Source organism: Pseudonaja textilis, chromosome 6 (genome assembly GCF_049901715.1).
Source record: "Pseudonaja textilis isolate UNSWEBS1 chromosome 6, rPseTex1.2, whole genome shotgun sequence".
NCBI classification, from domain to species: Eukaryota; Metazoa; Chordata; class Lepidosauria; order Squamata; family Elapidae; genus Pseudonaja; species Pseudonaja textilis.
Window position 1 is genome coordinate 32,960,698 of NC_141995.1, and position 15,355 is coordinate 32,976,052.

General features: G+C 35.9%; 1 protein-coding gene across 1 annotated transcript in view; it reads left to right on the plus strand.

Moving 5' to 3' along the window:
• Positions 1–15,355, plus strand: part of TRPC3 (transient receptor potential cation channel subfamily C member 3) — a 47,114-nt gene that overhangs the window by 22,622 nt on the left and 9,137 nt on the right. The window contains exons 4-9 of the mRNA XM_026697990.2: positions 6,327–6,491; positions 7,987–8,203; positions 9,273–9,506; positions 10,781–11,045; positions 12,373–12,568; positions 13,521–13,730. Coding sequence (XP_026553775.2) covers positions 6,327–6,491; positions 7,987–8,203; positions 9,273–9,506; positions 10,781–11,045; positions 12,373–12,568; positions 13,521–13,730 — 1,287 coding nt within the window. The remainder of the gene's footprint in view (positions 1–6,326; positions 6,492–7,986; positions 8,204–9,272; positions 9,507–10,780; positions 11,046–12,372; positions 12,569–13,520; positions 13,731–15,355) is intronic.

Here is a 15,355-nt window from a genome sequence, read left to right on the forward strand (position 1 = left end):
AGCCAGTCACTTGCTAAAGAGAGCTTTCTAAGATGCCCAACTCTGATTAAATGTGGATAAAGTCCTTAGAACCAACCATTGTTAAAACATTTGATGCATTTTAAAATTCTTGATAATATATGTGATGTTCAAGGACTTTCTATTTTGAGAGGAAGCGTGCTAATGGAATACCTCTGATTCTTTGACTAAGCATTTTTTTTTTACCTCATCCTATACTGTTTTCTTTCCTGCTCGTATGTTTAGTGGAGTACAAATGATCTATAGGAAGCCAAGTTCAATGGTATACTTAATGACTTTCTCTTGCTGGCATGGAATTCTCCAGAGAAATGCTGATCATTTCTTACTAATTTGCATTCAGCAAAATAGGGTAAAATTAAGAGTTTAGGCAGCAAGCAGTAAGATAGTATGACATGGTCCATAACATACTCATTCCTGGATGAGTTTGAAAAGTACAGCATAAATGTGCATGGTCTTCCCATAAAAAAAATGAATATATGTTCTTCAGGCACAGATTAGCAGAAGGCCTTTTTTGGTCCTCATATTTTACTACTAAAAGTCCTGTTTTGTAATACTTGAGAATCTTTTAAACTGCATTATGTGCATGTTCATAACCCAGTGAAGTGAACCCCAGTGAACCCATATAGAAAGTATGCTGTTAAATGTGATGTTTTAATATCACCCTTAAACAAACAAATGCCCCCAGAGCAGTTAATGCTATGAGCTGGTGAGTCTCTCAAGTTTGAATAGTACTGTTTCTCAGTAGAAAAAAAGAGCTTTCCTTCCAGTAATGATATCTGAATTGGTGAGAATGGATGAGTCAATTTTCTGAAATTTACTGAAAACCTTTGTGGTTCAGTTACTTCCTGTCAGTGTCTGCAGGATCTCATTGGTGGAGGTGCCAATGGCTGTAGATAGCACTATAAGGATGGATGAATGAGCTAGGCTCAGCCCTGCTGCTGTGAATCTTAGCTGTTTTTGTAATACAGGTAGTCCTCAACTTACAGCCATTCATTTTAGTGACTGTTCAAAGTTACAATAGGACTGGAAAAAGTGACTTACGAATGTTTTTCACAGTTACAACCATTGTGGTGCCCCTATGGTCACGTAATCAAAATTCGGGCACTTGGCAACTGGCATGTATTTATGACAGTTGCACTGACTGGGGTAATGCGATCACCATTTGTAACCTTCTCTGCTGGCTTCCAACAAACAAAGTCAGTGAGGGGAACCAGATCACTTAACAACCTCATGATTCTGCAGTGATTTGCTTAACAATCATGGCAAAAAGTATTGTAAAATGGGGTAAAGCTCGCTTAAAAATTTCTGTGCTTAGCAATGGAAATTTTGGGCTTAATTGTGGTTTCAAGTTAAAGACTATCTGTAGCTGAACCAGGTTTCACTGTTTTCCTTCCTTTCCTGTCTAGTTACCCTCTCTCTTTCCCTTGCTTCATAGCCATCCAACTCCCATCCTTTTCTTTTCTACCCTGGGTTTTTGGAAGGAAATACAAGTGTGTACTTGTAACTTTCTGTGTGTGACAGTAGTTTTCAATTATAGTAGCTAAAGGCATATTTGTGAAAAGATCCACAGCAGAAACCCTAATGATGACCCTAAAATAGGTGGTAGAGGGTAAAAAAAAAAACAATAATAATTGCGGCTTGAAAATACTAAGGTATTCAGGAGGAAGGAAGGAAGTTCCACTGTCAGAAATGAGAACGTGTTCTGATTTATTTTGGATTCAGTTTGAATTGCTTTGAGAAGACAGTTTGATTCCATTAATGATTCTTCCTTCTGTCTTTTCTGCTAATATCCTTTACTGAAGCCTCTAGTACATGGCATGTTAATGGAGAGGGAGAAGGTTTTTTTCTTTTGTTTATGCTAGTTTAAACCTAATTATTGGGATTGGGACAAGTGAGTGGAACTCTAAAACCTATTTATGCCACCTGCTCAGAAAAGTTGACTCCCTGATGTACGAGAGATTAAAAAGAAGAAAAAAAAATCAATTGGTGCCAAAGGAATTTTATCTTTATTTTAAAACTGCTATATAAGTGAAATGGAATTGATTTTGCCATAGAAAGAGAGTGGAAGATTAATAGATTCAATTTTCTTCTTTTAGTGTGTGCTGTTCTTGACAAGGGTAGCCCTCCCCAAAGAGTTTTACTGCTTACTTGAACATTTAAAAAAAGGTAGATGTAGAGTAAATTGGGTGTGGAGATCAGGGATTGTAATCTGGAACAACTGAAAGACACCAGGCTGAGAAAAGGAATGATATGATCTCTGACTTCATTATAAAATCATGTCTTGAATTATAATTATTATGTTGCTGTAAGTCAAAGTTATTGTAATAATTAAATTGAACTCTTTAGTTAGCTAAATTAAATGGAAAGCTGATTTTGTAATTTGGACTGTCTATCTGTCTGTCTATATCTATCTACCTATGGCATTCAGCTTTGTTCGGGTATTTTCCCACGTCATAGTAGTTGTGCTTTTAAAGTTGTAGCGACGTTTCGGCAGAATCTCATCTGCCATCATTAGGCTTCTGTATAGTGTTCATCTGTGAGTCAGGCTTTTATAGTGGTTTCAGATTTAAATTTGGGGCAGCCTACTGCTGTGCCAGAATGGTTTTTTCTTCACCCTGATTGGTTAGGAGTCTTGGTCTGTGTTTATTGGTCTTGGAGTTTGCTGTGTTTTTTGGCTCTTTTTGTCTCTTGATTGGCTGGCAACATTGTGTTACTTTATTGGAGGCCTTTAGTGCACCTTGGCTCCGGGTAAATGGACGGCTATCATTAGTTAGGAAGCTAGGTTTCTTCTGGGTGCCTGGTTGGGGTGTGTTTGAGCTGGAGGTATCAGGGGGGAATCTGTCTGTGCCCAGGTGTTTGCCTGGCTTGTGGTGTGGAGATTTTTTTGTTTGTGAGTGCAGGCTTCCAAATGATTGACAGTCTGGTGGAATCATCTCTTCTATTCATGCTTTCTGGTCTTTTTTCAATCTCTATGGCTTCTCTGATGATTCTGTGGCTGGGGTTTTCTATAGTGGCTAGGGTTTTGGTGCCATTGAAGTTGATGCTATGACCTGTGGCTTCCATGTGTTGGACTAGTGAGGAAGTGTGTTCCAGCTTTTTGACTGCATTTTTGTGTTCATCCAGGCGGGTACTTATTCTTCTGTTGGTCTGTCCAATGTATGTGGCCGGGCATGATGCACAGGGGACTTCGTATATGCCTTGGTTTTCCAGGTCAATTTTATCTTTGGGGTTTCTAAGGATGGCTGCTATTTTTCTGTCTGTTTTGAAGGCAGTCTTGATGTGATGTCTGTGTAGTATCTTACTGATTTTGTCTGCAGTACCTCTTATGTAGGGCAGGACAGCTGTTCCATAGGTCTGTTCATCTTCTGGGTCTCTATTATGTCTCAGTGTGTTTTTGTGGATCAAGCCGGTGATTTTGCTTTTGTGGAAGCCGTTGGCTGTCAGTACCTCAGTCAGGGTGCATAGTTCAGTCTTAATGTGTGTCTTGTCTGCCAGGCGTTTGGTTCTAGTAATTAGTGTTTTAGCCACGGAGTTTATCTGTGCTGGGTGGTGGTGGGATTGGGCATTGAGGTAGCAGTTGGTGTGTGTTTTCTTCTGGTATACGTTGTGTCCTAGTGTGCCATCTGTTTTTTTGTAGATTAGTACATCTAGGAATAGTAGTTGTTTGTTTCTGTTTCCATGGTGAACTTGATTTTGGGGTGTGTGCTGTTTAGGTGTGTTAGGAAATTGTTTAGGTTTTCTTTTCCATGGGGCCAAATCACAAATGTGTCATCGATGTATCTTAACCATAGTTTGGGTTTGTGGATGGCATTGGCCAGGGCTCTGGATTCGAATTCTTCCATGAACAGGTTTGCAATGACGGGTGACAGTGGTGATCCCATAGGGGCTCCTTCAATTTGTTTGTATCTTTGTCCTTAGTATATGAAATATGTATTGGTTAAGCAGTGTTCTGTTAGTTCTATCTATCTATCTATCTATCTATCTATCTATCTATCTATCTATCTATCTATCATGTCCATTTACATAAACACACACATCTGTCTGTGGAGTCCTTGGTTCTCTCTAAGCTTGGTTGCTTGCTTGCAGATGTTTCATTACCAGACAATATCTCTAAGCAAAGTTTCTTCTGACTTTGGGGAAACTCATCTACTGAACATTTGCAAAAAGAATCTCTCTCTCTCACACACACACATACATACTTACCTGTCTGTAAGAAGATTCCTTACAGAATAGCCATAAAATGACATATGGATAGGAGATGAAGCCAGGAATAGAGCACAGCTGTCTAGAATGTTGAATAGATGCACTCTGTATTGCAACATTCTGTTTGTGCTCTCCCTCCCTCCCTCCCTCCCTCTCCCTAATTGCACATGAACCAATTTTATTAATATATTTATAGGCAATTACTTCCCCTTATATGAGAAAAAAAAATCACATAGTGACTGATGACCAAAATAACAAATCCATTTGCACCTAAAGAAAGAACAACTGTTTTTATTTTAGTGCTTTATCTCCAATCTCATTTGAGCTTTTTGAAGTGTTACTGTGATGTTGGCAACTTTGAAACATGCTAAATAAACATATCTAATAATAGGATGGAATTGTACAACAATAAGAATTAATACAGTAGGAAGTCTTTAATAGCTTCAAATATCCCATTTGGAGAGCCTTATAATTTAATGCATTTTCCTTAAAAAAAACAGTATTAGATTTAAGTGGCAACATGCAGATTTATTAATATATAGTTTTAGATGCTGATAATCTTATAAAACTACCAACTTGTACTGGCAACATAATCAAAAGACACAATTTTTCCCAGTAACAATGCCAACATTACTTAATATGCAGAGCATAAGGCTTGAAACCTTTATAATTTTTATAGAGTTATAAGTGTAATTTATGATGGAATTTAAAAATAATACCTGAACCTTGTTAGCCATTTCATTATTGGTTTGATGGAATGTATTGTATTTACTGGACTTGGTTTTAATAATCAATCTATAATCAAACTTGGATTATGATTATGTAATAGACAATGGGTTTCTCATTAGGATGCTCCTGTTCTTTCTGGCTGTTTTTGATAAAAACAGACTCATTTAGCTTGTATAGTATTCTGAAAGCAAGAACAAGGAATCTTTTAGACCCGGGGTCTCCAACCTTGGCAACTTTAAGATTTGTGAACTTCAACTCCCAGAATTGAAGTTGAAGTCCACAAGTCTTAAAGTTGCCCAGGTTGGAGACCCCTGGTTTAGACTGTTAATTTAAATGGACCAGATAGTTTCTGTGCTACACTGTAAGCGCTATCTTTGCTGAACTGAGACTGTATGCTTCAGCCAGCACAGAAATCTGCCTAGATAACCATGGGCACTGTGCTAGGATTTTCTACATTCAAAATATGTATTCTCTCACCCAGCTACAGAATTTGAAACAAACTTTTTCATTGGTACAACAAACAGTTTTTACCTTGCAGTAGACTAGAGCTTTGATTTATAAAAATAGAACTTAAAAATACTTTTACTTGTTTAGCAACAATGTGCTCCTTTGTTTTTGTGTTAATCAAGTGTCTAGGCCACCCTACATCTTCCCCTGTTCCATCCAGCTGTTACATTAGAGATTTAATGTATGTCTAAGCCAAAAAGACATTTAATGCTGGCAGTACAAAAGCAATAAAATCCCCACAAGAATAATAATATATGACTGCTACTGGATCCAAAATAATTATTTTTAACTGTGAGCCACCCAGAGTCATTGACTGAGATGGGCAGCTTTAAAAAGTGAATAAATAAAATTTATTCTGGTTTCTTTTCCAAAGTGAATTAACTCTTATAGACATTATATACTTCTGTTGCATCAAACTAAGTTTGAAAACTCAGTTCTTGGAAATAGGCTTTAAAATTTATCTCCCAGTGACAGTATCCACAAGAGGAGAAATAACCTCTACTCAGCTTTATATTTTGTTTCTCATAAATCAAAACATATTTTAGCATCATTAAACATGGTACCCCAGATGTAGCTAGCATTCAGCAGAGACATAAATTAGATGTAAGTTGCTTCTGATTTAAATGAGATATGAAAGTTTAAAAATCTGCTTCCATTGATTTGATGTGTCCTGGGGTCATGTGATCACCTTTTGTGACCTTCTGATAAGGCAATGGGCAAAATTCACAACTGTCTTGCTTAGTAACAGAAATTTTGGGCTCAATTGTGATCACAAGTCAAGAACTACTTGTATTTTAAAGAAATTTGCAATGATGCAAAAAACTAATTAGAGTTCTGTGTAACTTGATTTTTCTTCTGTTTTCCCATAGTTTGTAGCCCATCCTAACTGTCAGCAACAGCTGTTGACCATCTGGTATGAAAACCTTTCAGGATTAAGGGAACAGACCATAGCTATCAAGTGTCTAGTTGTGCTGGTTGTTGCACTGGGCCTTCCATTTCTTGCCACAGGATACTGGATTGCACCATGTAGCAGGGTACAGAGTTTTTTTTTCTCTTATATTTTTTTCTTACATTTAAATTAATTAACTCCAGGGAAAATGCCTTTGTATGAAAGCTTATCTTTAAAAATAATGTAACTATTTTGATTACCAAATTTTGTTTTGTACAGTAGAAACCATCATGAGATTTATTATTGATTTCTTTCACTTAGTATAGTAAACAGAATAAGTTACTTTCCTTACCTTATCATTATTCTGTGCACAGATGATTCTGGAATATATATAGGCTTATTTATATCTATGCTTCTGCATATGGGTAGAAATCTCTTCCACCTTCCAGAGGGCTAAAGGCAATGAGTCACACTCTATTTACCTTAGCAGCACATTTGTTCATAAAGAATCAAAGCAACCTTGAATTATTTTTAGTAATAATAAAAAGGTAGCACACCACATACACACAAAAACTTGTTCTGTGAATTTAGACTTATTAATAGAGTTTTACTTCTGAGCAAACTTGAGTTGAAATTTGGCTGGTTGTAAGATATTCTGGGACTCTGTCCATACATGTTAGCCAGACAAATAACTAAATGCCCATATTTTTTTCAATGGACTAGAAAAGACAGAAAAAAAGCTCCGTTAATAATTGGATAGGAGGAAAGAGCCATTGGAACTCTCTTGTTGGTACAATCTGGAGATGCTACCGTATCTTTGAATTTGGAAAAAAGGACTGATCATAGATATATCAAAGCCCTATAGATGATCCTTGCTAATGGTTTTTTTATCCAGTAGGATATATTAATTTCCTTAATTCTTACAATATGAATGGGTTGCTGGTTTACCTGGGAATGCCTTCATCTCAAGTTCTCGGGCAGTGCTTGCAAAATCCCACCAGCTCCAACCAGACCAACAGTATGTTTAAAGAAAGCTAAGCAGCTATAGTATAATAAGATGGAAAAACTGGGTCTGCTTTGTTTGCAAAATTTATGAAATGTTTCTTCAAATTATGCTATGTGTACTTTTTGTTGGAAGTAATAATGAAAATAAAGTGGCTTTCACTAATACAAACATCCCATTGTTTTCAATATATTTTTTGAAAAAGCTCTCATCTAGTTCCAACTTAATAAGTGAGTTCATACGTTAGGCAAAAAAAAACATGGTTTAATAATATGTTATGAACAAAATGAAAAAGCTGGGAAATCCCAATGTATCTTATACCTTTAGACAAAAAGAGCCGTGATGGCACAGTGGTTAGAATGGAGTATTGCAGACTAATTCTGCTGACTGCCAGAAATTTGATTCCCATCAGCTAAAGGTTTATTTAGCCTTTCATCTTTCCGAGGTTGGTAAAATTAGGACCCAGATTGTTGGGAGTGATATGCTGACTCTGTACTGTAAACTGCTTAAAGACAGCTGTAAAGCACTGTGAAGTGGTATATAAGTCTAAGTGCTATTGCTATTTATTGAAAATGAAAGCATATATAGATGAAGAAACAATCAAAGCAAAATCCATACTTTTACTTTGTTTTCTTAGCTTGGGAAAATTCTTCGGAGTCCATTTATGAAATTTGTGGCACATGCGGCCTCCTTCATTATTTTCTTGGGACTACTAGTATTTAATGCTTCAGATAGATTTGAAGGCATCTCAGTATTACCAAATGAAACAGTTATTGATTACCCAAAACAGATTTTTCGAGTTAAGACAACTCAGTTCACTTGGACAGAGATGCTGATCATGATATGGGTGCTTGGTATGTATATATTTTATTACGTCCTTATTGCAGTGTGTATATTTTTAGATATCTCTGTGTGGTGCTATAATGATAAATACATTTCAGCAGATTTTTAGAATAGGGGTTCCCAACTCCTCCTGGCTGGGGCCCACTACCAGGCCACGGCTTTTTCTCAACAAGGCCATAGGCTAGCACACATGTGTATATACACAGTTTGACTTGCATGAATGGTAGGCTGGCATATACGTGAATGCAGCTTGATTCATGTAAGCAGTAGACTGCTGTCCATGTGAGTGCTGGCTTACCACCTGTGTGAGTCAGGTTGCACGCACATACATGCATGCACACTGGCTCACTGCTCATGTGGACCTGTTCTCCCCCCCCCTACCCAGCTAGGGCACCAAGCAGCAAAGGATGGGGACCACTGCTCTAGACCATATGGAATTGTTAATATAGATAGCATACAACAAAAGAAATCATGATTCCTATTACATATGTTCAAACCCAAGAACTTCTCAATCTTGATTCTGGTTGTATTGACAGTTTTAGAAGTTGTTTGACTTTACCTTTTTGAGGGTTCAGTCATGCAGAATGATCTATAAATAGCTTGTAATACTCAATGCAAGATAGAAACTCTAAACTCAAGACTATGTTGGAAACCATGACAGCAATAGTATGTTGAGAAACACTGCTGTACAGTACAGTGGCCTCCACATATCAATCATTAGGATTTTAGGTAACTGATATTACAGTGGATTTAGCCTAATATTTAAGGACCTTTTACTATATTTCTTTAATAGTGTGGATGCTGCTACTATATAATCTAATTCCACCTTTTTATTATGTAAGAAACTGTATGGGTACAATTTGTAATAGCATGCACTGGCATGTTATACAATGTGAGTAGGCCTGAAAACCTCTGCATCATTCTGATTTATATTTGCCTTTCGTTTCTGATCTGAAAGTATAGTCATATGAGGTGTATTAAAAAAACCTCAGATTAGGTATGTGACTTAATCTCAGATTGGTATATTTGGGTTGCATCCTTAATTACATTTAGCTGGATTTCATTGCATTTCTTTTTCAGGAATGATGTGGTCTGAGTGTAAAGAGCTCTGGCTAGAAGGACCCCGTGAATATATTCTGCAGCTTTGGAATGTTCTTGATTTTGGAATGTTATCTATTTTTATTGCTGCTTTCACAGCTAGATTGTTGGCCTTTTTACAAGCTACAAAAGCACAGAACTATGTGGACAAATATATCCAGGAGACAGATCTCTCTGTGGTGACACTTCCACCAAATATAGAGTATTTTACTTATGGTAAGTTCAAAAATTTTGCCATGCCTCTGGCATATTAAAATGGCTAATATTCTTTCAACCATGGATAGCTAACTCTCAATTGGCCAGGGACTGAACACTTTTTATGTTTATCACACATGGCAGGTTTAGCAACACTTTATGGAAGGCTTTCTGCGGCTGAATATTAGCCGTAGACTGTACACTATTAGAAAATGTATCTCTCTATATATTTTGTTCTGTTAGGATGTTGTTAATTAGTTTTTCTGACGAGTAACACTAAAACACTAAAGAGTGTTACCTATGCACAAAGCAGAATCTTCCTTGCAAGGTCTTTTATTTAACAGAATAATAGAGTAACAGAGTTGGAAGAGATTTTGGAGGTCTTTTAGTCCAAACTCCTGCTCAGGCAGGAAACCCAATACAATTCCAGACAAAGGGTTGTCCAATCTCTTCTTAAGAACTTCCAGTGTTGGAGCATCCACAACTTCTGGAGGCAAGTTTGCTCCACTGATTAATTGTTCTAACTGTCAGGAAATTTCTCCTTAGTTGCTTCTCTCCTTGATTAGTTTCCATCCATTGCTTCTTGTCCTGCCTTCAGGTGCTTTGGAGAATAGCCTGACTCCCTCATCTTTGTGGCAACCCCTGAGATATTGGAACACTGCTATCATGTCACACCTAGTCCTTCTTTTCATTAATCTAGACGTACCTAATTCCAGCAACTTTTCTTTATATGTTTTAGAATCCAATTCCCTAACCATCTTTGTTGGTCTTCTCTGTACTATTTCTAGAGTTTCAACATCTTTTTTACATTGTGGAGACCAAAGCTGGATGCAATATTCCAAGTGTGGTCTTACCAAGGCATTATAAAGTGGTCTTAACACTTCATATGAACTTGATTCTATCCCTCTAGGTTCTAGTCATTCTTTTTATTTATTTTAATTTATAAAAATTTTATTTTTATTTTTATTTAAAAATCAAAAGGAAAATGTTATATAGTTTGAACTTCTAAAGAGAATAATTGTTGTTTGATTGGTCCAGAGAAATACTGCTCAGAATGTTTATTGACCACAAATCATTTGAAAATATTTACATAGATCTTTAAAATACACACACACACACACACACACACACACACACACACACGGTCACAGACAGCATAGAGAAAAAAATAGATTCATAAAATACATCATACAGAAAGTAATACTCTTAAAACTGCTAATTGTGTTGTTTTGACAACACAATGAACAAATAGATAAAACTAACAAGCTTCTTGTTTATGTCATTTTTTTTTCTAGCTAGAGATAAATGGCTTCCATCTGATCCACAAATCATATCGGAAGGTCTTTATGCAATTGCTGTTGTGCTTAGTTTCTCTCGGATTGCTTATATTTTACCTGCAAATGAGAGTTTTGGACCACTGCAGATTTCACTTGGAAGAACTGTTAAAGACATTTTCAAGTTTATGGTTCTTTTTATTATGGTATTTCTTGCCTTTATGATTGGGATGTTCATACTGTATTCTTACTATCTTGGAGCCAAAGTAAATGCAGCATTTACTACGTAAGTAACAACTGCAGAAACAATTATTACTGTATTGTTTCTCATCAAATTTGCTGAAAGGTTTGATGACTACAGACATACATAGGAAGGTACATTTATGGAATTTTCTTGACAATTATACTGAAACAGTTTGCAGGGAGATTTTTTTTACGAAGATGTTTAAGAAAAAGAAAGGAAGGAAAATTAAAAGTATACTTGACAATGATAAAATTAAGGAGGAAGGGAAAGAAATTCAAGGTTAAAGGAGCTGGTTATTTAAAAACAGACATGAGTAAAAAGCTTTAAAACACCTGAGAAAGAGGGTGAAGAGACTGACTGGGATCCACATAATGGTTGTTTCAAAGACACAATATAATATCTGTAGCTGCATAAAAAGGTTGTCTATACAACTGTAGTCAAGAAAACAACTAATATTTGTGACTTTCAGCAATTGAATCAGTCATTGCAAGACTATTAACCTGTTCTTGAGATGTTTTGGATCAATTAAATACAGCTAGAATAGTTAATAATAAGGAATTGTACAAGTTGTCAAAATATCAAAAGGGCACCAGTTTCTTCACCTTGAACTATAAAGTAACAGAATGGATGACAGAAAAACTGAGACCACTTCTAAATGTATGTTTACTTTGCATTTAGCTAATATTTTCTGTTATCTTTATCTGCTGCAATTGTTTCTGAATTTCAGCATATAGTCTGGTATAGTACTATTAGAGTTTGTTGGATTCATGGGCTGACATTAATGTTGTGTTTAGATGGAAGTATTCTATTGGCATATATCACTATTATAAAATGACAGTACTTCTATAGCGGCATGTCAGTTAAGAACCTCTTTTTAGTTTCCAAACCATTTGGGAGAAGTCTACCTTTGTATTATAGTTCTTGCATTGTGTCTATATATTCTCATATGTAAACCCAGCTGTTGTGGCTTGAAATTTGTGCTTTATGACTATATATATTGCAAAAATCCAACTAGATATTTATTAAAGCATCATTCAATTCTGATTTTGTAATGTCAAGCCAGATTGCTGTCTCCATTCATTCTTATGGTTGGTAATTCTTTAGAATTTGGAATTATTTTTTGTTTGACAATGAATCAATATAAATTGTAAGGCTGTAATCTAGTATTTAAGGATATCAGACATAGTGACTTTCTATGTTAAACAACCCACAAAATCAATTGGCCATATACAATAGGGCATAGCATACCTAGTTTCTCAGTGAAAATATTTTATGTTGTGTGCATTAAGCCCTCTATCACTTTGTTTATTAAGCTAATTAAACTATAAAAATTATAATAATCTGTTAATGCTTTTTTCTTTTCATGCAGTGTTGAAGAAAGCTTTAAGACTTTATTTTGGTCAATATTTGGCTTATCAGAAGTTACATCCGTTGTCCTCAAATATGATCATAAGTTCATTGAAAATATTGGTTATGTCTTGTATGGAATATATAATGTAACAATGGTTGTGGTTTTACTCAACATGCTGATTGCAATGATTAACAGTTCATATCAAGAAATAGAGGTATGTTTCAATAGTGTTCATATACTATATTTAGAGCTAAGAAATCATTTTGATTCTGATAATTTCCTCTGCTTAGTTGTGAAAATGGATATAGCCCAATGGTTCTCAACCTGTGGTCTGCGGATCTCTGAGGAGAGGGCACGATGTTGTCACAGGGTTTCCATGAAGGCTTGAAGAAATGTTATGATTTAAATCTTGGTAGTCTTTGGCCATGGTCCAGGGTTACAAAAAGTATTTAAAGGGGGTCCATTGTGAAGAAAAGGTTAAGAACCACTCAGAGGTGGTATTCAGCAGGTTCTGATCAGTTCTGGAGAACCGGTAGCAGAAATTTTAAGTAGTTCAGAGAACCAGCAAATACCACCTCTGACTCGCCCCTCCCCCATTTATTCTCTGCCTCTCGAGACCCAGCCGATTGGCTGAGTCTTCTTTTGTTGCCCTGAACAGGAGAACAAAGCAGGTTAGCAGGGTGGGGAGGGAATGGGATTTTGCAGTAACCTTCCCCTGCCACGCCCACCAAGCCACGCCACACCCACCAAGTCACGCCCTCAGAACCAGTAATAAAAAGTTTTGAATCCCACCACTGGAACCACTGATGTAGCCAATTGATTTCCCTATATCTAATTTTTCTTCTTTTTTGTTTAGATATATAATCTTTAATATGTACTATCTAGCAATCAAATTAAGGTGTGAATTAATATTAGTAAAATTCTATTTCTATTGTTTTATCAAAAGGAGTTGTTTAATGGAAGATAATAAAAAACTAACTTGTTTTACCTAAGCTTTTAGAAGCGCTTAGAATATATTTTCCTATAAGTAGAGATTTTTCAGGTAAAACAGTAGATCTAGATATTTACACTGACAAAATGCTGAAAAGATGAGAAAGTAGCATTTACTTCATAATACAACGAAGGAAATTATTTGTGAGTGGAACATTTTTTTGTTTCTGATATAGGATGACAGTGATGTGGAGTGGAAATTTGCTCGTTCTAAACTCTGGTTATCCTACTTTGATGATGGAAAAACCCTACCACCCCCATTCAGTCTTGTACCAAGTCCCAAATCGTTCTTTTATTTCTTCATGAAGATCATTAAATTACTGAGGTGCAGAAGGAAAAGATTACAGAAAGACATGGAAATGGGAATAGGTAATTCAAAATCCAGGGTAGGCTCACTGCTTTTTATACATAGATATATATAAGTATTTTTTATTTTTGTCTAATTTGTTGAATCCTAAATTGTGGTTTTCACATAGAAGACATGCTTTTCTGGTTTAAATTCTACATATTTGCAATGTCAGTATCTGAAGTGATATCCATTTACCCTCGTAAATGAGTGCAAAAGGTGACTACAGGTAGTTCTCACCTAATGACATCCTCTAATGTCATTGGTGCCTGGAATTTTGGTAATAAGTCATTAGGGTCATTAAATGTGTCACTGCATAACCTGACTTGATTTTATGATTGTTTGTACAATGGTAGAAAAGCAAATCACCATGATCATTAAGTGAACCACATGTTTGTTAAGTATGTTTGTTAACCATGGTTACATGGTTGTTAAGCAAATCTATTATCTTGAAAGAGCATTTTCTGCTGGAAAACTAGCAAAAATGTTGTAAATCATGGTCATGAGGCTATGGAACGCTGCATCTAGTTGTAAATGCCAACTAGATGTCAAGTGCCTGAAATGCTATTTTGTGACCGTGAGGGTGTACGTGCGGCAATTGTAACTTCAGGGGTGGGGTAGGGGAGTTCCTGTTGTAACTTTATATATACTGTGATTTCAGTGGCTATGACTCTTTATCACCTCACAGTGTAGTGACACAAGAGGCAGTGAAGTATAGAGAGTTAAGCTTTACAGTGTCTATCACTGTCCTACTCTTTATCTAATCTCAGTGTTATGATACAGTAGTCCTCAACTTATGACCATAATAGAACCCAAAATTCCTGTTAACTGAGATACTTAAAAAGCAAGTTTTGCTCCATTTTACCACCTTTCTTGCCTCAGTTGTTAAGTGAATCACTGCAGCTGATAAGTTAATAACCCAGTTGGTAATGAATCTGCTTTCCCTATTGTCTTTGCTTGTCAAAAGGTCGTAAAAGGTGATCGTATGATCTTGGGACACAGCAATGGTCATAAATATAAATCAGTTGTCAAGCATCTGAATTTTGATACAAGATAATGGGGATGCTACAAAGATCATAACTATGGAAAAACAGTCATGTCACTTTTTCAGTGCTGTTGTAACTTTGAATGTTCACTAAATGAACTTTTACTTTCAGTAAAAAGCACTTATTCTCTAATTCTCTTTCTTGTAATTAGGTAGATGCTAAATTTTATATACCCCTATCATGTATTTGCTTAAATGCATTTATTATTTATATTATAGTTATAAAATCTGATTCACTAATTAAGTGCTTAGATTCCTGCTCTTGGGAACACTCCAGGGAAAGAAGTGTCTTTGTTATAACATAATGAGATAGATTTCATACCCTGCCTCCATATCTCTTCCAGAGATGAAGCTTTATTGCGTTAGGAAATATGGATAGGACTTTATGCTAATTTATTGCAGTGTAAATGATACAATACATATATGGAATAGTATTTCTTCAGTGGAATATTTTTAGGCAGATGACAAATGATACTTGATGACAACAATGATCTCTACTATTCCTTTCTTTTCAAAGTAGATTTCTAGAATAATTGTGACTTTTAAATAATTTTTAAATAACTAGCTAAAATAATATGAAATTATGATTAATGCATGCCGCACTATCAAAAGTGTTTACC